General features: G+C 38.7%; 1 protein-coding gene across 1 annotated transcript in view; it reads left to right on the forward strand.

Moving 5' to 3' along the window:
* The first annotated feature begins 1,044 nt into the window (after positions 1–1,044).
* The window catches only part of KMT2C (lysine methyltransferase 2C), a 109,066-nt gene continuing 86,402 nt past the window's right edge, over positions 1,045–23,708 (forward strand). Inside the window, exons 1-4 of the mRNA XM_042817430.1 lie at positions 1,045–1,056; positions 1,170–1,362; positions 3,006–3,115; positions 22,543–22,705. Of these exons, the coding sequence (XP_042673364.1) occupies positions 1,045–1,056; positions 1,170–1,362; positions 3,006–3,115; positions 22,543–22,705 (478 nt within the window). The remainder of the gene's footprint in view (positions 1,057–1,169; positions 1,363–3,005; positions 3,116–22,542; positions 22,706–23,708) is intronic.

Below are 23,708 nucleotides of genomic sequence, written 5' to 3' on the forward strand. Positions count from 1 at the left end.
CCCTTCCCCATCCTTCTTACCACCAATCAGAAAGGCACAGTTGTTGCAGTGTAACAGCCTGTTGTTTGCAGGACCTCTTGGCGCAGTGGCACTGGGTTGCTTCTCAGTGTCCCTTTCAATGACTGTATCCAGAAGGAGAGCAGTCAGGACTTAAGGCATTTTTATGCTGTTTCAACTCTATAAACTCAGAATTAGCAGCAAATGCTCAAGTCTGAGTTACTAATGAGGCAGAAAAACGAAGTTTAAAAAAAAAACAACAACACAACATCTTTCCTAACAATCACAAAAGCATTAGATGAAGTCAGAACTTAGTAAATCAGCCTAATGTAGATCTTTAGATGCCCAAGATAATTTTTTGCCTGTAAGAAAGAAAGGAGGAAGAATCATCATTTCCTTTTGTTAGCAGGACTCATCTGAGTTTTGTTAGTTGCTTTCCATTGAGATTAGAATCTGGGGAGCAAGTTAATAAGATTATGAACTAGCTCCTCCCACATCAGCACAGTATAGTAGCCTGCACTTGGTAGTAGCTACTACATTTCTGAATTCCCTCACATTCATTCCTGTATCCTCCCCCCGTTTTGTTCAGACTATCTTGGTTGCATTGGATAAGTATGTTTATTTCCAGGAGCACTTTCACTTTTTTTTCTCTCTTTGTTTTGCTCACATCCCTGCACAGTTGCTGTGATGTACTCAGGCAGTGACAGTATGTGAGGGTGCTGTCAGTGCTGTACCAGGCACCAGCTGTTGGGATGCTAAGAGAGGGCTGTATGAGAGCTGACAATGCTCCTCTCCACCTTCACACTTTCTTTTTTTCCTTTTACATCTCTTCTTCCCCAGGGTAGCACAGACTGTTATGTAATTCTCCATCCCTAGGGCTGGGCAAGTCTTAATATTAAACAGGACTGGATATTTTTTTAAAATAGAGTCAGCATTTGTATCCTGAACAATGGCAGGAGAGCAACCTCCAGGAAGGGGAAAATCGTCAAGTACTTTTTTTTGGCTATTGAAAAGTAGCTGTAACTGAAGACTTGGTTAACCCTCAAAATGTTGGGTTATGTATGAGGAAGTCAGATGTTTGGTGATGTTGATTATATTTCATTATGCTTGAAAATAAAATAATTTTTGTTGTATTTTGTATCACTTAGAAGAACCTGGCTAATTGAACAAAGAATGTGGTCACTTCTAAGTTTGTTTGTTTTTTTTTCTCTTCTGCTTCCTGGCACAGATCTCGATTAAGTACATCATGTACGAGTGTCAGCACCCAAACTGCTTCTGACGATCAGGTTGTCAAATTCTGGGATGAACTCAGTTTAGTTGGCTTACCAGATGACATTGATGTTCAAGCCTTATTTGAGCCAACAGGTAAGATTCATTTCTCTCCTCGTTTCTCATCCATCTGTGTGGGTACAGAAGCTAGACTGACAATGAATGAAGCTTTTCAGCTTTTTCAGCTGATTTTTTGTGCTCTAGTGTTTGTCAGCTATTCAATTTTGCATTCCTTACTTTTGCCAGTGTTATGTGGTGTTTCTGTGTGGTTTCCAATTCGTGTACCAGACAGACAGTCCTAGTGATGGGACTTGGTTGGTCAGGTTGATTGTCAGACTCGGTGATCTTGGAGATCTTTTCAGTTGTTCAGTTAGTAATATCTTCAACATCCTGATTGTATTTTGGGGAGGAAAAAAAAAGAAGTGTGACTCAGCTTAATATAATTCTTAAAGTCTGAATTCTATAGCTTAACCCTCCACAATGGCAGCGTGAAGTTAGGTGATCTAAAATAAAGGAAGGAAAGATTTAAAAGAGAAGATATCGGAAGAACAACAGATTTATGCTCACATGTTTCCAGTATCTGCAGATTTTCTGTCAAAAAAACTGTATGCTTTGTCATCTGTTCTTCCATTTTAATGGAGCTTCTCTTTTTAGTCAGTTATGAATTACTTTTGTGGAAAGCATTTATGTCCTCACGCTTTGATGCCAAGAGTCCATTCACATATTTTACCTCAAAAATGCAAATATGTTTCTTCTTAACCCAGTGCAAGTATACAAATGTCATTCTTTCATGAGTGTAGAAACTGATTTTGAAGTTTAATTAGAAAAAAATAAGGTTTTGTTCTAAATTGTTATACTGTAGTGTGTAGGGCAGGGGGGGTGATCAATCTAAATTATTTTAAGTTGTCATTATTATTTGTCCATGAATCTTCCCAGGCCCTTGCAGAACTTCTTGGGGAGTTTGTTGTTTTTGTGGCTGAAGGATGAAGTTGGCCAACTGCAATACCTAATTTCAGCAGCTAGTGAAAAGCATTGTTTCAAATGTACTAAAAAGCTGTCTCAGAGTTCCTTCAGAAGTATTCTTTATTTGCAGCTGGTTTTCCCATGATTGAATTAGAAATGCATTTTAAAATATTCCCGTTGAATTCTGCACATTCTCCTTGTGCAGATACTGAGTTATCAATAAAACATTTCTGCTTATATCTGCTTAATGCATTTGTTGTATTGGCACAGTTCTCTGTGCTGTGGTGCATTTTGGACTTTAAAAAGTTTTATGTAGAATTCTGAAGCATCGTTTGAGTGCATTCCACATAAACACGCAGATCTGCGTGCAGTCACTGGGAAATGTAAGTTAATAGTATATATGTAGATGAATGTTATCTGCAGTAAAACCCAGGATCTGATACAACTCTGTGAGTGTCTCATGCACAGACATTTTGTATACACCCCCTGTTATGATTCTATGGTCAGGCATCTGAAAACTAGAAACAGATGCACAGAGTGTACCACAATGAAGTGAGAGACTTTTTATGTGTCAAAAGGTTGCAGTGTGTTTAGCATTTGATAATATCTGCAGTATATTTAATGTTTGGTAATCGGGCCACTAAATATTGCAATGAGAAGAGCAAGAGGAGAGACTATTTGTCTGGCAAGTGTGTACTGTTAGAACTGAGTTTTGTGCTAACAGGAAATGCTTTATAGAGCTGTAAAACTGAAGCTGCTCTCTCCCATTGCATTAGGTCATTGCTGGGCTCATCAACGCTGTGCAGAGTGGTCATTGGGAGTCTGCCAGACTGAAGAGCAGCTATCGGTGAACGTGGACAAAGCTGTTGTCTCAGGGAGCACAGAAGTGAGTAAAATGATGAGGGTGCTTGAATAGGTGGTGGGGTGGGGCTGAAAAACAAGCAGGAAACAAGTGCCACACAAGGTATTGCCAACAATATCCGCATACAGATCTCTGAGCTTACATTCATAGTAGTGGTTTTTTGTACAAGTCTTAGTGATAAAACCCTACTCTTGCAATTTCTTCAAGAGACGTAATGATAGATTCCATGCAATTCCATTAATTCTCACTGCAAGTCCTCTTCTAGGGTAAGTGGAATGTGGAAAGTACACAGCTGAGCAATATACAGATTAAAAAAAAAAGCTGAGTTCAAATTAGCAAATTCCCTGCTCAACGGAGGAAAGTTTTTGTTTGCTGGTTTATATTCTGAAATGTTATGACTCACATAATACAAAAATTCTCAAGCTAGAAAGTTGATACAGGAAAGCTAGTGTTTACTGCCAAGCCTGTGTTGTTATTGTAAATACTGATAGAAAGATGTTTTCTGAAAGTAATAGGAGATATTACTTCTGGGGCAACCCAGATAGGTAGTGTTTCTCTATGAAATGGCAGGGACTTGTGATAAAGCAGACACCTTTGAAAGGGATGCTCTCCTTTTGGCATTGTGTTGGAGCGATGAGGAGACCTATTTCACGTAGTCTTTACTATTTGTGGCTGTATTTTTCTCAGTCATATTTAGTGGATTATTTTAATAATTTTATTTTCTCTGTTAATCAGTTGTGCTATCAGCAAATGTGCATAATTTTGCTGTTTTCCCAATGATCATGCTAAGGCTTATTTTTTAATTGCTTCTTAAAGATCTGCATTATGTTAAAATAACAAAACAATGTGGAAGATGCCAGTAAATGTTCTCCATTGTGTGGAGTAAAAAGCTGTTTTAAATCGGCCTTTCAATGTGAGCTGTATAATACAGTTTTCCTTGTGCCATCTGCTTTTACATGCACTCATACTGAATAAATGCTTTACTTTGAATAATATAATTGATTTCTGTGTGTCTGCTTTCAATGTTGAAGACTACTCAGAGTGAATGAACCTGACAGAACTGAGTTCTAAACGAGTTTGAAGATGTTAAAACATTCATATGTGTGTGCATGTATAAAAAGAATGGAAAGAACAAGGTTAGGTTTCTATCTGTCCATCCATCCATCCATCCATCCATCATTTTTATATCTCACTGTAGGTTTTGGTTACCTTTCTTTCTTAAGTAGCTATGGTGGTGGTTTGTAGTCACTCTGTTATCCTCTCATTGCCATCCGTGGCCTTTTTCCAATTCATAAGCTGGTTTATGACAGGCTCCTCGTAGTGTTAAAGCTTGTACTTTGCTCTGTTGAATTTGATCCTGGTTGCATTATTTCAGTTCTGCTTCTTTCTGTATGGTACTTTGCTCCTCCCTGCTATTGGTGGTACCTCAGCCTGATGCCATTAGCACACTTTCAGTTGGATGTAGGTGTTTATAATGCAAATATTTAACTACGTATTTTTGAAGAGTTCCACATCTCTCTGGTGCAGTACAATTCCTGTTTCAGTCTTGTCTTTCCTTGAGCCATTGTGTAGCTTCTCTACTCATGATCTCAAATTCTGCTATTAATTTTTTTAGGTTAGTCTGTTGCAAATGTTTTCAGTGCACTGCATAGAGATGAGAGAGTTTTGAATCAAGTGCCATTGTACATAGTTTCTTTTCTATTCAGGCCTTGCTGAATATCTTGAGAAACTTTTTTTCCCTTCAGCACAGCAGTCAGCCAACAAAGGAAGCAGTTGTTTTGGTCATTCTATTTTGTCCTTCTTACAAAGTCCCCGGGGAGAGAGCAAGAGTGAGAGCGTAAGGGAGATTGATTGTAGAGGAGCAGCTGGACTGAATGGGTCATCTTCATCCCACTGTCTCCAGGGATGGCTTTGCTGCTATTTTTTTAAGAAATAAGCTGCAAACTCCTCTGTAGTTCTCTGTTCCTGAGTGTGGAGCAGCACTGTGGGGGCTGCATAGAGTTGTATGCAACTGCTTTGTTGTGTCTGTAGTGCTTGGTCGTCATTTTTCACTGTCCTCAGTGCTTCAAAACTTGTCACTCAGCTAAAGAAGGCACAAAGAAGTTGAAGACGCTCATCATATTCTGCTGCAAAAACTTTTCTTTGTGCAAGGCTTTTCTGAAGGTACTGAATAAGTGGGATAGCAATTCATTTCATGTACTTTTTAGCATTTACAGCTGCTTGCATTTTGCATTTGCTAACATTTTGGGCTTCGTTCTAGTGTGATGTTACTGCATTTTAAGAGTGAAGTATCTGCTTGAATGTTCTGAGCACTGTTGGCAGCGCGGATGCAAGTATGTGCTCAGGGCTTACAGAAGAATAATTTAAATAAAAACAGGCTGTATGTTGTTTCCCCTACTTGCCACCAAATTCGTTTTTTATGTTGTTGTTGTTTGGGGATTTCTGGCTTCTTGGAAGTCCCTCTGGCATCCCATGGGTTTCTGATGTGGTTTGTAGCATTGACATTTTCCTTTAGCTTGGAAAGTACTTTTTCTTTTCCTTATCTTTGCACAGAGATTATTTTTTGACATGCAATAACCTTTTTCTTGATAGTGAAGTCTTTAGGGTTAGGTAATGCAAGTTGTGGAGAGCAATTTGTTGCTTTTCGTACCTTTGAGGGTGTCTCTCAAAGTTACATTGATGTTACATTGATGTTTCTCATTTGTTAGGATGTCTATTGTTTGCAAATCTGTTCTAACTGGATATGACAGTGTTTCTTGTTACTCTGTTTACCAGTTGAGATGTCCATTTGGCTTCATTGAACTTGTGATTGCATTAATGAAGCTCGTGTGGACATACATACTCTGGAATAGATCAAGGAATTATGTTATTTCTTTTTGGGTTCTCCTCTTGGCCTTTGTTTTCTGAAGACTTTAAAAACAATACTGCAGAGATGTCAGTGTCTGCATTTCACAAAATGGTCTGCTTAGTGTTTCTTTCTTTCTTCAGTTGGTTCTTTCCACTCACTCATTTTATTACTCAGGCACCTGACCAATGTCTTGCATGTCTTTGCATCAAGACATAGGTGGGCTCTTTGTCTTTCCTTCCATATTGCTGTAGCCCTTATGGATGCTAAGTTGATTCGTTTAATCTCACTGCTTACCTCGCTTACCAGCAACTGAAGAGTTCATTTTCTCAGAACCACGTTTCGAACTAAAAAAGCCCTAAGGCAGAGCTGCTGATACAGGTGGTGAGTGTAGCTGTCAGACCTTCATTCAGGATCCTTCATAAGAGTTCAGATTTTTAGCTCTGGAGCTTGAATAGTGTTTGAATACGCTTTCATGGGGCTCTGGAGTCATTTTGTTTCAAGTTTTGAAAGAAAAGATTGATGATGTAGAGGAGAAAGCTTCCTATGACTTACTCAATCCAAAAGTTATCTTCATTGCTTATAGTTTATAAGTGCTCTTCTCAGTACATTAAAAAAAAATTCCACAGTAAAGAAGTTGTCATATTGCCAATGTTACGAAGAGTTGGTTTTTCTTAGAGATATTTGTGCTACGATGCAGAGATGATACTAAAATGGAGACGTGAAATAAAGCAAAGGAAAATGACTGGACAGAAATCAGAGGATTTATTAAAAAATACAAACACCAAACAATAGTGGATGTGGATAAACAGAGGGTTCTGGTCTTCTTTGTTTTTCTGGCTTCAGTGTTATATTTTCTTTATGACTCTGGCTTTTGATGCTTGGATGAATGATACAGGGTGAGCTTACTGGCACTGCCATTTAAAATGGAGGCCCTTAGGGCTTATGTCTGCTCAGCTCTTAGTGAGAGTGGTTTCTGAAGTATTTTCAAGTCTTTTTAAATACTACTTTATAATTTCCTTATTCATTTTACATATATTGAGAAGGTGGCTGTTGCTTTACAGTCTGCTCAGGAAAAATAGAGTTCACTACTCATCTGCCTTACGTTGTCTAAGCATAACTCTTCTTTATGCTGCAAAGTCCCACATCACTGCATTATCCCCTAATTGCTGAAAGCTCTCTGCTCCTGTCTCAAGCATCTTGCACTCTAAACTATAGCAGTGTACACCAAAATTGCAGTAAATTGCCTTGAAGGACCCTGGTGGGCTGGGCAGATTTTAGCAATAGGGGTTACATGGCTTGCCTAGGAAGGGAAAATGATTTGTGGTAATGGTTTAAGGAAGTTGTGCAAATCAAAATGTAATAAAGTAGTTTTTTTGTTGTTTATTTTATTTTTGAATATGCAATTAGCCCAATTAAAGGAGTGAATTTAAGGAGGACTCAGTAGGTAATGTTTGGACAGCTTCTGTTGACAAGAAGGCAATGTAATATCAACTTTCCCAGCCAGCTCTCTCTTGTGATAGGACGCAGAGAACAGTTTACAAGTTTGGGAGAGCTTACCAAGGATAGCAGTCAAAGAAAACAGTGTTGGTGGAAACTGAGGAGGTTCCTATCAGCTTAAAGACTGAGTAAGGGCAACACAGTACTGTTGAAGCATCTGAAGGAGTCATCCCAAAATACAGTATTATTCTGTTTTCATTTTGTAAGATTTCTCTTAACTCTGAGATGCTGTATGGCTCCTTGTGTATTTATGCACTTGAGAGCTTTCATTTTTCCAGCAACAGCCAAGTGTTTTTTCAGGACCGAGGCTCTCACAAGCAGAGAGCTGAGAAATTGCTCTCATCTTCTCCCACCCATCCATTTTTTTTCAGTTAATCAGGGCAGTATCTCCTCTCAGGAGCAGGCAGCTGTTTTCAGCTCCTGCTGAGTTCCTGGAGGCTGTTTGGTGTGTTATCACTGCTGAGAACTGGAGGACTTGTTGCTTTGCATCGAGGCGAGCTAATCAATAGCATCTTGCCTTGTTCCAAACTATAAAACACTCTGCTGTCTTGACACTCTTCTCTCCTGTATGCACTTTTCTCTTGGTAACACAGTCTTTACTTTTATTTAAAGCAATTTCCCTTGATTTCTGCTACCAGAGGCAGGAGGTTGTTTGTGGATGCTTCCAACTTGGAGCAATGTAACAAGGCTGATGCATTAAATTCTCAGTTGATTTTTTTTTCTTATAATCCTTTGCACCTACAGTGTTTTTTAGTTCTTTGCTTAAGACTCAGTTTGAGCATGATTCTTGTGAAACTAAACTGTAAGGAGGAAAAAAATGGAGGAGAAAGTTGAAAACCAGTTAAAACACACAGGTTGTTTGTTTGTTTGAAGTGTTTGCCCACAATTGGAATATAACCTCACCTCTTAGCCTCAGGAATTCCTCTAGGGATTTGTAGGCATTTTCCTGCTGTTGAAGACAAATCTTGTACTTCAAGGAAAGACGCAGTGACTACAGGTATGGCTTTGGTACCTAATGTTTTAATAATGTAAATTGTCTTCTGCGACCTAATCTGTTCCAGAACAGTTTGCATTTTGGTCACCTAAAGTCAGATCATCTGTGTTGTGGAGAATATGAATCAGGCAGTTCTCACAGCTTGTTAAATGCCACCAGGAATGCTATGCCAATGAATTTATAACTGTATTTTCCAAGCTCCGCAAAGCAGCCATGGCATCTTAAAATGATCATAGTTGTTTTTGTTTTACTCTACATAATTCTTCTGGAATACCCTTGTATACCATAATGATGCCAACACGGCTTTGGCAAATCCGCTGAGGTTTAGGAGCTGCTGTGGGAACCAGTATGTGTTCAGTTTTTTGCAGATCCTGCAGCTGAGAACAGATATTTTCCTCTTCAGCAAGATTTTAAAACTTAGTTCTCATTAATACTGCCTCATGAGCAATGATTTAAATATTCTTCCCTTGGAATTAAAATAAGCTGTGCCATGACAGACTGTTGTTTATTGAATGACACTGTCCCATAGCAGCTGCTTTGCAAGGCATACATGAAAATAGAGGAGCAGGGCGTAGGGCAGAAGTGAGAACAAGCAGACAAGATGGAAGAAGGCTGACATTTAAAATTACTAGATTATTGAAAAAATCACCCTCTCCCATTTTCTTCTATAATCTGGTTCTAGGAATCAAGTAAAAAAGTAGATTTGATACAAAAAGAAAACCAGCTTTTTGCCTAGTAGTTGGTTTTGTCCCTGCAGTCACTTTTGCCAGATTTTTATTATTGTTTTTAAATTATCCAGTGGGATTCTGTGCATCCCGTTTTTTCTTCTGCAGTGTAACACAGAAGAAAAATGTGTCGTTCTCACATGTGAAGGATTTTGCTTCCTATCAGAACACACTCTTTTTAAATCTACAAACTCTAGGGCTCAGCTTTCGGAAGATAGTTGTCAATGTCCTCAGTTGTTTTATAAACTACATTTGCTGGTACAAAATTTTTCTATATCCCTGACAGTACTTAAAATCTATTTGGAACTGAACAACATGAATCAAGAACTCTTTTATGCTTTTAATGTGTCTTTGTAATTATTTAAGCATGTTAGGTGTGGCTACCTTAGAATGTAATGAGACTCCACCCTTGAGCATCGGTCCTGAGCAAAGTATTTAAACGTTGGAGGGGACTCCTGTCATGTAAAAAGGTCTGTCCCAGTGGTATGGTTACAGAGTGAGAGGCAGCAGCATGGGGAAGAAATGGGCTAATAAAAAGTCCAGGCAACTTTGGTGAAAGATGGGCTCTGAAATAGATTTTCATTTTGACTTTTCCATTTACAGAGGCAGAAAACTTCATTTATTTTCCTTGCATTTTTGATGTAGTTGTTGCTCACTTGTGAATGTTTTGATAGCTAAGCACTGCACACTCAGTGTATGTTGATAAATGCTTAGAAATTTCAGGACTTGCTGGGTGGTTGGGTTCATAACAAGTACATTGATGTCACTTTTCAGTCTTCCTAGTAGTTGCTACCTTATAACTTGCTGTCATTGTAATTTGGTCCTGTTGATGAGGAAAAAGGAGCACGTGATAATGTGAGACTAATTTAGCTATGGCTAATTTTTATCTTGTCTTTTAATTAGTTGATTCTGTTGACAAAAGAAGGGAAGGCATTAATTTATGAGCCATGGTTTGGAGGAGTATTTGATTCCTGAGATGAAGCAGTGGAAAAGATGCATGTTTAGATTTGGATTTTGGCTATGTTTTTTTTTTTTTTTTTTTTTTGAGGTTTTCTGTTGATTCACTTTGCTATGTGCCTTCTGTGAAGTAACAGCTGTGTTTTCATCCCTACCTTTTTGCTTCCAAATAGATGGGAAAAAAAACAGTGAGTGCATCAACATGGGCAGTGCTATTGTCAGTATAACTCATTGATGATAGCGAAAGTGTATGTTGTTCTCTGGTGCAGACCAAGTTCGTGCTAAAGCTTCACTCCTGCCACCTTTGCCGCTTCACATATTGCTTTGTTCTCTCTGTGGAGTGCTGCGGTCGGTCCTGCTGTAGCACCAGGATAGCAGGGTCAGCCTTACAGTCTTCACTGTGTGGGGTTTTCAAGGTGAATCCTTAGAAATATGCATCTCTCTTGAATCCTGGATTTTGAATATCTGGGTCCTTGTATCAGGGAAGAGAGACAGTTACCACACAGAAATTTCTGAGGGGGTTTTGATGCTGAACAGAATTGGGTATTGCACATGCGAGGGGCAGTCTGTGAAGTGTAGGAAGCAGGAAAATGGGCTGGGGGCACCAGAAAAGCAGCAGCAGTAGCACAGAAATGAAAGCCAAAAAGCCTGGCTGAGAAACATGAAAGAGCTTATGTTCCTGAAGGAATTTCCAGTGCAGGTTTCCTTTATTCGGTAACATTCACTGAAATAATTTACTGAAAGCTCTGAAGTAAAATTGTTTAGTGTGAGTTCCAAACTGGTAAAGTGAGTTTCACAAAGGCCTTTTCTTCCTTTTTGCATGACTTGAGTAGAAAACACTTCTTCCATAATATGCCCAAAGAAAATCCTTACCTTCTCCTCCTCCTCTCGTCCTGGTGCCTTTCTTAAATGTTGCTCCAAGCACTGGAACTGGAGTTTGTGTTGAGGCAGCACTCTTGCTGGGCATTTGATTTCAGGAGTTTCTATCTCTACCAAGTTATTTTGGGGCCTTACGTACAGGGTGTTAAAAAAGGACAGAACCTGATCTCTGAAGAGCAAAGGAAGTCCCCTAAGGGCAGATCATCGTTTTCGGTCGAGACTGGGCTCTTCCTCACAGATTGTCTCTGTGTGCTGTACAGAGTAACCCATGGTGGTGCTTAGCTGTAGGACACAGGGAGGTGGCTGCTGCTGCTCTTAAATATTTAGTCTATTTATCCCATTAATATTTTCAGCAGATACGTGTGTGTATACATATGTGTGTGTATGTGTGTAATATATGTGTATATATATATATATATATATATAAGCAGAAAACCATCTCAAAGCAAGTATACCTATCAAAACTTAAATAAGACAGTGTAGCAGTACCAACCAATTCCTACCTTTTGTAGATAGTTGAGTACAGACCTCATTTTCCTGCCTTACTCCCATCTCCCTTGTGGCTCCTGTTTATTTAAATATTTCATATTCAGTCTTTTTAAAAATGGCTGATAGATCTTTTGTAGTTATTGTTGGTTAGTTTTAGTTAAGACTGTGTGCTCATGATGCTATGAGCATTATAGAAATAAGGCATCTCTTCTGCCTTCAGAAGTTTATTCTTTCAAAGATAGCACTTGGACAAAAGGAAAAACACCCCAATGGTACATTGCTGAGGTGTAGCATTGCTTTTGGGCACTGGTAGACAGCTAGAATCTAATACTTTTGTAGCTGTTTCCCTTATAAATAATGTATTATTCAATTATATATCTTTTTTTTTTTTTTCATGGACGTTGGTCACATTGCTTTTTGTAACAAGAACTCTAAAGTTCAAACTCAATACTGAAGTTAGAGTTCTAAAATGTATTTGGTTATTCCAGTCAAAAGAGTCTTAGTAGTAGCCTTTTTCCTGCTAATTGTAGATTATTTTCTGCTATGGGTCTTCATTTAAGGCTTCCACCTATCCTCAAAAAATCACACGAGCATATTTTAGTTTGAAACTCAGGAGTACACATCCTACTCTGTTGGCATCAGTTTGCTTTTTAAGCAGTAGCTCAAAAACTGCTGCTGAGATTGGTGTACTCAGCAGCTTGCAAAACCAAAGCATTAGCAAAAAATAGTTTGGAATTCCCTGAAGGTTTTGTTATTAACTTCCACTAGTGTAAGTTGTGTTCCAGAGTTGCAGATTGAGCATATACATTACAGGCATCAGTACAAGGCAGTCCCATTAATGCAGGTGTCCTTGAGTGTTGTTTTCCATTGTTGTTTTTTCATTTTAATAACATGGAAAAAGTCGTGAGGGACGTGCTATGAATTATTCCCAAACAGGGACCAACTGCCCTTCGTGTGCAGGTCTGTGACACTTGGTGATAAGTGCAGCCACTGCTTGCGGTGAAGCTCCTGTTCCTGATGCTCTTACCTTACTGATACCCATCTCTCTAAGTGAAAGGCTTGGTACTATTCATTTTCATCTCTGTAATTGTCCATTTCGCAGATCTTAGGTGGGAATAAAAAGCAGGCAGGTGATGATAGGTCAGCTGCCACTGATGAACTTGTAGCTGACCCATGCATCAGTCACAATTAATATTAATAATCCTATTCAATAGTATTGATCGGAAGAACTAATGAAATTCAAATGAGTGCTTCTCGTAAGATGTGTATTTACCTCAGTGGTGTTCATGTATTCCTTTAAAGATGCTTTGTTTCTCTTCAGTACGCTGGGGGAAAAATAGTTGTGAAATAAATGAAGATTTGCTTCCTAGAGCATCTAACATTGGTAAAACAACTGCTACACCTTGAATAGATTGCTGCAACATGGCCTCGCTTCATGTGCATATATGCATTCAACCTGCACTCTGGGCATTTCTCTATTACACATACAGCCTTCTCCGTTTCAATTTTTAATTGGTAAAATACTGTTTTCTTCCATTCAAAAATATTTTTCCATGCAGTTTCTGTATGAAATTGCCTCCCAGAGAAGTGGGCAGAGTGGCAGATTCTGCAGAGTAAATAGTGAATCTGGATCTACACACACTGCTGTCAGATATCCATGCACGTGCTGCTTTGTTGATTTTCTTCCTTTCAGTGACTGCAGGTTGTTATGGCAATATTAGCTGGTGTCTGCATGGTATTCCCAGGGAGATGTGTTGACAAATCATCAACCTTTAAAAGTGAATGGAGATTTGTAAAGAAAGTAGACAAAAAGACAGTTAAGTTGCAATCGTTTCTCTGAGCTTTGAGAGGAAAACACTCATTTTCTACAGTGTAAACGGATTTGCTACCTAGAATAGGGAAGAGTTTCAGGCTTTCCAAATGTCATAATAGGTGAGGTCTTTTTTAATATAACTTGAAATAGATGATGAATTGCTGGGAAGACTGTTAGAGCTGTGCATCCATCACTTCCCAATGTGCCTCAGGCACCTCCCGAATGTTTGCTTTCTGTCAGACTTAAAATATTGTGATGGATCAATCCGCCAGTAAAGGTCGGACCTGGCAGCAGTGCTCACTCATCTGAGAAACCAAAAGGTCAGAGTAGTTAAGGCTCTGGTAAGACCAGAAGCTGAGCATCACCACGTGGTTGTACTCCCACTCTTAATTTCATGTGAGCGTGATGGAGTTGCTGTGTGTTCATTTCTTTAGTCTTGTTGTGCACCAATTTGGTGTTCTTCAGCTTTTCCTGATCTTCATTAATTGAAGTGAATCCGTGGAGTGATGAACTCTTTGTTGCTGTATGGGTGTCTTTAGTGAGCTGCTCAGCCTAGTACTGGGGCAGCATTGTTGTTACAGCTCTGTGCAGAATGAGAGCCATCGTCTGATGCTAAGATTTCCATGCCATCAAATAAAATTGGTTTTAGAAAGCAGCGATTGAATCTGTATGCTTTTAGCCATCTGAACAGTCACTCTGATATTAATGGAACACTCACAGTAAGCAGACTGCGTCTCTTGAAGAGTATATTTGTAGATGGTGAGCATTGCTAAGCTTAGGAACCACAACAACACAAGAGAATTTCTGCCATGTTCAGGGGCTGGAGTGTAACTGTGATGTGAACTGGCGGCGTAGGCTGTGCCCAGCAACAGGAAAAGCAGAACCCCAAATCGTGAGGCTTGGAATCTCAGATGGGCTCCCATTCTTTCTCCAGACCCATATCTTTTGTTGATCCAAGTTGTCTCCTTTCACTGGTTCTGATGTATTATTCATGTGGTTTCAATGTGGTTTTATTTTGATAAAGGAATGGAATTTCCTCAATTTTACTGTAAATGTGAGAAAAAGCTTTTATGGTGTTGTTGTAGTCTTAGTTTAGCTGTAACCAGATAAGAATAAAAACATCAAAAACTCTGTGGCCTGTCACTGGAGATTAAGGAAAAGCATTATGAAGATATAGGACTGTGCTTCATGTAACTATCTGCTACAAATGGAATGGAGACATCATCTAATTGTTTGTGCCTTATTCCTTCAGGAGTGTAAGAAGCCTGTCATCCACAGCAGCAATAAAAGCTGCGCTGAGTCTTGTAGTGGGGAGAAGGATTTTAATGTAGTAGAGACCAGGTGGGAATTGGTGCTGAAACAGAAGTAAATATGTACATTTACTAAGGGAATCTGTGATGTATAAAACATAACACTATTTCTTGGCAGTTTTTTTCCATTTGATGGCACTAATATCTCTATAATTAAGAGCAATGGAAGCATTTAAAGAAAAACTGTGTACTGTTACAAACCATTCCTTTTTTAATTGAACAGCTGTAATTTCCACCAATGGAACAAACTATATTATAAGAAAATGATTATTAGTTTAAAATGCAAAGTTAAATGAATGCAAAATTAACAAACAGATGGTGAAGAATTATTGTGTTTTATTTCACTCCTGGGTAAAAGGACTCATGCGTGATTGTAAAAATGTCATCACACTTCGTAAACCTGAAAGCAAACAGAATTTGCAGTTGTGCACATCTGTTTTGGGACACTGCTAAAGGGTTAGAAGAATCAACGTTGTTTTCAAATAAGGGCATTCATCAAAAGGATATCATTTGCTTAACAGTTATGGCTTCTGCTAAGCATCAGACCTAATGTTCTGTGGAATTCATTACAAAATTTGGCAGCTTTTTTCTTTGTAAGCTACTGAGGCAGCATGCTGCAAAACGAAACAAGCAGCCTCTTCTTGTCCCCACATCCTGGATCCCCAGAACAGTAGCTGAATTACCTGCAAAATAGTTGGCCTGTGGCTTAAGAATTTTAAATGCATGCTTTAAAATGTTTGCCCAAGGAATGTCGGTGATGTCATAGAGTAAGTGATGAGAAAAACAAGTTGCTTATTTGTGTGGGTCTTTTTTGGTAGTTAATGAACTAAAAATATACATACATACATACATATATACATATATGCATTATATATATTATATATATAATGTATAATATATATATTATATATATTATATATATTATATATATAATATTATAATGTATTATATATATATTATAATATTATAATATAATGTTATAATAATATTATAATAATATTATAATAATATATATTATAATATTATAATATACAATTATAATGTATAATATATATATATTATATGCATTATATATATATGCATTTATATACATATGAAAACCAAAGGGTCACCATGCCTGGGGATGAAAGATGGGAGGAATATGAGCAATTGACTCATTCAGTCAAATTGGGAAAAAAAACAACAACCTAAAAGCTCACGCCAGATGAAACATGTGAAGCTTTTATTAGGAAAGAAATTATATTAATGTTTCAAGCTGGTATTTTCAAAGTATGCCATCTAATTGCTTTATTTGAGCTCAATTTACAAAAATTAGCGAACTGAAGATGTAGGATTTTGTTTACGATGACTCTCTGCCATTTGGAGAATGCAATTTAGAAACAGCCAAGGAAATAGGAATTATGAACAATAAGGTACTGATTGCAGTCAGTGGGGAAGGAATACTAAGGAGGTGCTCACTAATGAGGGAGGTATTAAAAGCAGGAAATTCTTGTATTTTTTCTGTGTGTGTGCGAGCATAATCCAGAGTTCCTTGTTGCCATATCACCACTGTTACCCTGTAAATCAGGTGGATCATTGAGTGTGTATGTAGTGGATTTTCTGACAGTAAGCGTTAAGCCAAGTTAATATATCTACAAAATCTTTCTTAAAAGAATGTGTTGTTAAGACTCTCAGATCAAATACACGAAGTTAGGACATGCCGGCAGACAGGTTGTCTGCACACAATTCATGTCCTTTGTGTACATGCCTGATTACGTGAACTTCGGCTGTATGATCACATGCAGAACAGTGAGTGCCTGATTCACTCCAAAGAAGGATGTTAATGTCTCTTTGGTGTTACGTTTTTTTTGTTGTTTTTCAGTGTTTAGCTATGTAGACTGTTTAAATAATAGTAAAAAAGAATTATTTTTTTCCTTGTCATTTTTCATTATCATTGTATTGAAACAAGCACATGAAGTACCTGTATATGCATTTTTCCAAAGAGCAGATTTATGAGGCCTTTTTCCGCGTCTTGTTTTCCATTCTTGTCAAGAGAAAACTGTTTTTTTTTTAGTTTAAATTAAGAATATATATTAATTTGGATGGCCCATTGCTTATTGCCGTGCTGACAAAACCCTTGGGGTGGATTGTCAGTGTTACCAATAGAAGGCTTTTGTCAGCGTGTTTCAGGCAAGCTTCAGCTCAAGGCTGACATCTGAATTTCAGCCTCTGTGTGGACATGCCCTCCTGGGAGCTGTGCTCATGTTCCAGTTACAGCCATTGGAGATCTAGTGGGTATTGTCAATGGGGCCTGAAAATAGACACCTATTGGTTGGTCAGCTGAACTGCAGTGAGGTGTACTCCATAAAATTACCGTGTTTCTGCTCAATGTAATGGGAAATGAAACACTTCTTATTATAGCCACAAAATGTAGATAGTGAGATGTCTTCATCTGAAGCCTTATGTCATTCAGAAGCACGATGCAACTCTATCAGGAGATAATTGTCCGTGATGCTATCAAGTAACTTCCTATTAAATGACTGCACGTAGAATGATGCCAGCCTTGCTGTAGTGATGAAGGCATAACCTACAGATTGCACATGCCTCTTCATGTCCCTGCATGTGATTGAGCATCACAGGAGTTGTGCTGGATCAGGCAGAAAGTTGACTTCAACTCAGTGTCTTTGATGATGACCAGTGCCAGATGTCTTTTCAGACAATCATTAAACAACAAGTATGTAGCAATATTTCCCCCAGTTATTTTTTGTAAAGCCTCCAACAGTTTGTGGCTTAGACCATGCTCTGCCAGCAAAAAGAAATTTCTACATGTACTTCTTAAGACCTTCCACACATGAAGCAAATGGAACTGGTACAATAGTCTGCTTCCTGAGCCTGCCAAAAAGCAGTCTGAACCAAAACTGAGGATTTCTGTTTTGGCCTTGTTTATCCTGAAGTTGTTGATCCTGGAGCCTAATTATCACAATTTAAACTATGTTAAATGTTACTGATCTTCTCATTGTTGACATGCTAAATAAACAACAAGCTCACGTGCCCTTCTTTCACAGTGCTATTAGATGAGAATTGAGGGAATGGTTGTAAGGCATTGGAAGTTAAGACTCACTCAAAACATTTACGTTATCCTAAATCGTGTAGAAAGCAAGGATGTGTATTAAGAAACTGCTTTTCTTCATTTCTCAGTTTGTGTCAAGTTTGGCCAGATTGCAGCTATTCCTGCTTGTCTGTGGTTTTTCACAGTTTTAGAGCAAAAATTGTTGGTTTCTACAATTACAGTTTTTCTAAAAAATGTCAGGGTTTAAGTTAACCATTATAGTAATCCTTTAATACAGGCTTTCCTTGTTAATAGCAATGTTAAATTGTGGTTATTTCCATTACCATTTATTGCATTGTATTCCTAAATGCAGCGTGGTGCTTAAAATGTTTCCTTTGACATTGAAGGTGCTAATGGTCATTAGTATCTTTAAGCAATATCAGCTTTTTTGCTGGATCATGGTCATTAATGAAAATGACTGGAGCTACCAGAAAACGTATCTTAATCTCTGTTTACTCTAGAATTTTGCTGAGGTCAAATTAATGACAAGTTGTTAGTGTCCGCTTCTCCTCAGCTATCAGTTTATATTTTGAGAGCCAAGTTGGAAGTTTGTTCTTACTGGTAGTACCTTACATTGTTTCATTAAGAACAGATGGCTTGTGCAGAGTTTTGAATATGCTATAGATTTTAATTATAATTAAAAACACTTCTTGTTAGCGCAGGTTTTGTCAGCTTACCCTTTTAAAACAAACTCTTTTTGTTATGTAACTGCATAATAAATGCAAATATTTTGTCTTTTTGTTAAACATTTTGCAAGACAATGCTAACATTTAACTTCATTGTACTAATCAGGTTGCAAGTGAGCTTTTATTCAAAGTTCTTACTTTAGCCTCTATTTAGTGTCTGTGCCTCTTGAGGGTTGTTACTTGTCCATTTGCTGAGGCAGTAATGCTATGAAGTAATAAAATGATAAAATGGGACCTCGTAATTTCTTCATACTGCTGTATGGATCTAGTCTTCCATTGTGCTGAAAATAGATGACTTTTCTTCATTTTAACTTGCTCAAAATTTTGGAATATGCCACTGAAAATGGGAGGTAGCAGAAGTATGGGTAGGATGAGAACTTTCTTGTCATGGGCGAATGCCTTAGGAGCTTACTGGAGAAAACAATTGGTAACAAATGAGGGACATTTTCAATAGGAAATAATCAGTTGCTGCTGCTTCAATGACATTTATTTTATTCAATATGCTCTGAATAAATAACAGACTGTCTCTTTAGCTTTAGCTTTGTGACACCCCATCACATTTTTGGTGGTTTGTTGTTTTTTTTTTCTTTTTTCTTTTTTTTTCCAGTAGAACAGAGCTGTGAAATTATTTGATCCATGAACAGACAGTGTCCATCTTGCTTCATCCCTTAGAAAGCTTGGCTTCAGCTTCTACCCCTTTGACAGAGCGCTGTGTTTTGTGCTCATAGCAGTGAAGTGGAAGGCTCCATGCTGGCTTTTCCTCTCTTCCTGGGCTCAGCACGTACAAGGCACATGCTGTATTTTATCAGAAGTGGGATTTATGTCTCCCTTTCATCTCTGACTATCTTAATACCATATTTTAGTACTAGAATAGTAAAGCAGTACTTGTTACTGAGTTTTATTTAGCAAAGCTTTTATATTTTTAAAATTATTATACTTTTGCTGTTCACATGCTTGCTTTTGTCTTTACAAGCAGTCGAGCTGGCTGCATGCTTGCTCTCCTAGGGTCATAGTGTGGGGCCTATTTTCAGCAAAACATTGGCTTCTACTGCTGGAAAAGTAACTTCTCATCAACAGCTGTTGCCAAAAAAAATCCCTTTGGGCATTTATTTCGTCAGACTGCTTTATATGTCTTATAAATTCAGCAAATGTTGATATTCTGTGCTTTTTATTTGCTTCAGATGATATACACCACATTGTTTTTAAAGTGTGTGTTTTACTTAGCTGCCAAATGCTTTTCATTGCCAGTGCAGTTTAGCAGATGGGTTTGAAGGGTTCAATTAAATGTAATTTGGGCTTCCATTTATCTTCCAGCATCTTTCATGATTCTTTAAATCAACATCAACATTTTTCGAGGCTTTGCATTCATCCTATATTTTGCTCATTTCTAATAATTTCATCATGCAGTCGTACAGCATTTGGAAGAAGGCAGCTCTGATATTACATTGTTATGTACCACTGTTGATTGGTAGTTTCACAAAACAGATGTGACATTTTAAAATGTTATTAATATTGCTATTTAATCCATCTTCATTATTTCCAGTTTTTAGTGCATTTGATTGTTTGAGTGCTTGCAGTTCTCTGTAGTTTTGTCTCCCATCAGATAAATTTTTAAGGAATTAATGATGGGATCCGGTGAAGACTTCAAATGTCGTTCATTGTTTGAACGTTGTTGAATGCTTTCTTGGGGGACCTTTGCTGGGACTTGAGCCCCTCCTGGCTTCCTGTTTCTAGTGTTTATCATTGAGTAATGCCTTTGAAAATGTTGTAGCCTGCTTGTAAGAATGAGGACTTGGCTTAACATGGGCCATCTCCATAGGACGCAGAAATGTCAAGGACGAAGTAATGTCATGGGGTATAGACTGTCATGAAGTTGAAGGCTTTGGGCTGTATCTTCATGACTTCATAGCTGAGTTTTATGATTTACCTCAGACATCTTCCATAAGAGCTCAGTGATTGTATGGTTTCCTAAGATGAGTTTCTTGCATTGCACTGAATTTGCTGGCAGTCCTTGAACATGATTCTATCACTAACTTTTTCACCTGCTTCAAGAACTCCATGCAGCCAGTTGCTTATCTGGTCCTCTGCCCTCTGCTCTGCATTTGGCTACTCAAATAACAGCATACGTCTTTCTCATGCTTGTACCAGGTGTTAGATGGGCAGAGGTGAGAAGCGTTGTGGATCTCAGGCCTGCAGACTGAGTGATGAAGCACGGAGAACTTGGCAGAAGTGATCCTTAGTGACCCACTTTCATTTATAAACAGTCTATCCTTTTACACAGCAGTTGTATTTGGCATAAACCAGTACTTTCTTTTCCTTGCCTGTTATTTGTACTGAAGGCAGACTTTTTGCTAAAAATGGGATGTTTCAAGGATGTCAGCTTAGCAGTTAACACAGTCAACTTTGTGATTTGTGCTTTCATGTGGGTTGGATTTGATATCTGTGGGCTTGTAATAGTGCTGTGTTTCATGCCTAATTTCATGCTAGACTTTGAAACACAGAAGAATTATGGTAATAAATATTTTCTGTATTCTGAGAATCAGGCAGATGCAGTGTGTAACTTCTTGTTTTGGTGTATCTTCAGATTTGATGTTACTAGGTGCTTGAGCTAGGAATCAAAGTGCCAGTGTTGTTATTAAGGCATGTAGGTTTATTATGAAAGATAAGCAATCCTGAGCTCAGCTAGTGCTTTACATTATGTATGCCTTCCCATGAGCCACTGACCTGCTTTTTCCTAAGTTTTCTTCCAACCTTATAGCACTCTGCTCTAGTCTTCAAACACTGTTGCCGTGGTGAAAAAGTGCAAAAGCTTGTTACAGTGCTTCAGGGACTCTAATGAATCCAAGAAAGCAAAGAGACTGATTAACTGAATCTGAAAGGTGTGGGTGATGTTTTATAAGCAGGCTGATGGACTCTGTTCCCTCTTGACTAAGGAGCAGGAAGGTTATTGGGTAGTTCTGTATGAGAAGTTATTTCTTTACAGATGTGACTATGGCCTATAGTAATAATCATGCTTCTTCATGACTTGTTGAAGGTTGTTGGTGATATCTGTGTAGCATTGAAATAAGAGATGAAAGGAAAGTACTGGGTTATTTAATGCCTTATCATCCCCGTGGGAATAGTTGTATGATGTCATGTACGTTTTCAATAGAACATAATATTTCATTGTAATTCATATTTCTGATTACAATGTCTGCAGTTCTACATTACAGCATACGGAGCAATATGTGTTTTAGTTACAATCTCTAACAGGTCTGCCTTTATTACTCAGTGTAAGCCTTCAGGCCTTTTTTACTGAAGATATAGCTAAAGTCAGTTAACAGATAGAAGAGCATTTTTCTTCTGTGATAAGAAGAATCTCAGTCATCAGAGCAATTTAGGATGCATTTCGCTGAATGTTTTAACTTGGAAAGATCAGAGAATGCCACTGAAAGATGCTGTCCCAGTCACTGTTTGGTCTTCCTGGGCTCCGTCAGAAAAGGGGTGGTCAGCAGGGACAGGGAGGTGATTGTCCCCCTCTACTCTGCTCTTGTGAGGCCCCATCTGCAGTACTGTGTCCAGATCTGGAGCCCCCAGTACGAGAAAGACAGGGAGCTGTTGGAGAGGATCCAGAGGAGAGCCACGAAGATGATCAGGGGGCTGGAGCACCTCCCCTGTGAGGACAGGCTGAGGGAGCTGGGCTTGTTCAGCATGGAGAAAAGAAGGCTGAGAAAAGAAGACTTCATTGCAGCCTTTCAGTACCTAAAGGGAGCCTACAAACAAGAGAGGAGTCAACTTTTTGAAAGGGCAGATAACAGCAGGACAAGGGGAAATGGTTTTAAGTTAAAGGAGGGAAAATTTAGGTTGGATGTCAGGGGGAAGTTCTTTACAGAGAGAGTGGTGAGGTGCTGGAACAGCTGCCCAGAGAGGCTGTGGATGCCCCATCCCTGGAGGTGTTCACGGCCAGGTTGGATGGGGCCCTGGGCAGCCTGGTCTAGCATTAGATATGGAGGTTGGTGGCCCTGCATGAGGTAGGGTGGTTATAGTTTGATGATCCTTGAGGTCCCTCCCAAGTCATTCTATGATTCCTCAGGGCTTGCTCCTTCCTAGCAGCCTTAGTTCTTAGTTTGTCTGGAAAAAAGAGCAAGAAAAAATAGATTCTGAGTGATCATTGTTTGTTTTTCAGCGATGTGCATATTGTAAGCACCTTGGAGCCACTATCAAATGCTGTGAAGAGAAATGTACCCAGATGTACCATTACCCCTGTGCTGCTGGAGCAGGCACATTTCAGGATTTCAGTAACTTGTCCCTCCTTTGTCCAGACCATATTGATCAGGCTCCCGAAAGATGTAAGTACACTTTATTCAAATGCCACAATTAGGCTCAGCTTAGTAATTCCATCTTTTAGCTGTAGTAGCTTTTCCTTAGCTGATATCCTACTTCAGAAGAGTAGGGTATCCTGTAAGATGCCTGGATTTGCTTGGGTAAGCTTAATTTCAACATGTGATTTTATTAATAGACTCTGCTGGCAGCTAACATTGCATCAAAGTGTTTGTGACATGCAGGACTGAGATTGTAATATATGTTTGAGACTTGTGGGGTTTCTGTAATTAAATTAAGTCTACTTTATTTCTAAAAGCCTTCCTACATGCTTATTGCAAAAATATATTCCTACTATACATTTCAGTATGTCTTAGAAATAGAAGTGTAGTTGTGAAGATTCCTAGCAGTCTGATATTTCCTGAAAATACCATTAGGATGTATTGTGTGGTGGTGTTAAAAAAAAAAATTATTTGTATTAGCATTGTTGTACATCCTAAAAGCTTGTTTGCAAACCAGCTTACACTGTGCTTTACAGGTTTTCATGGGATTAAAGAATCTTCACTGCAGACAGGGCACTTGGCTCTGCTGGTCACAGTGTATGGGAGCATATTCTTGTTGCATTTTCTGTGCTAGTTCTAAGGGAAGATTTGTTTGATGCTGTTCCATTCAGACTCTGAAGTATAACTCATTCAAATGTTTTTGAACTTTGCTTTTTGCCTTTTAACATTATTTATTCAAACCGCAGAGGGGAAGAGAATGTAAGTGTAGTTATGCCTCTCATTCTTATTGCAGACCTCTTCATCCTCTGCTGCTCACACTGGGTTCAGTTGCAGATTTCCCTCCTGGTTTGTAACTGAGACCAGCAGGGGGAGCGTTGGGAGCACAGGAGGGAGACTTGCGGTCTGCCAGGCATAGCCTCCGTGACCTGAAGTGCTCCGACAGGACACGGTCAGGCACTCCACAAGATAGCTCTGGTGAACCACCTCTGTTTTTAGCAGCTGAGCTGAAGATGAGCGTGCTTAATGCAGC

The sequence above is a fragment of the Centrocercus urophasianus genome, unplaced genomic scaffold, assembly GCF_019232065.1.
Source record: "Centrocercus urophasianus isolate 14NV4802_14NV808 unplaced genomic scaffold, USGS_Curo_1.0 seq_16, whole genome shotgun sequence".
Taxonomy (NCBI): domain Eukaryota; kingdom Metazoa; phylum Chordata; class Aves; order Galliformes; family Phasianidae; genus Centrocercus; species Centrocercus urophasianus.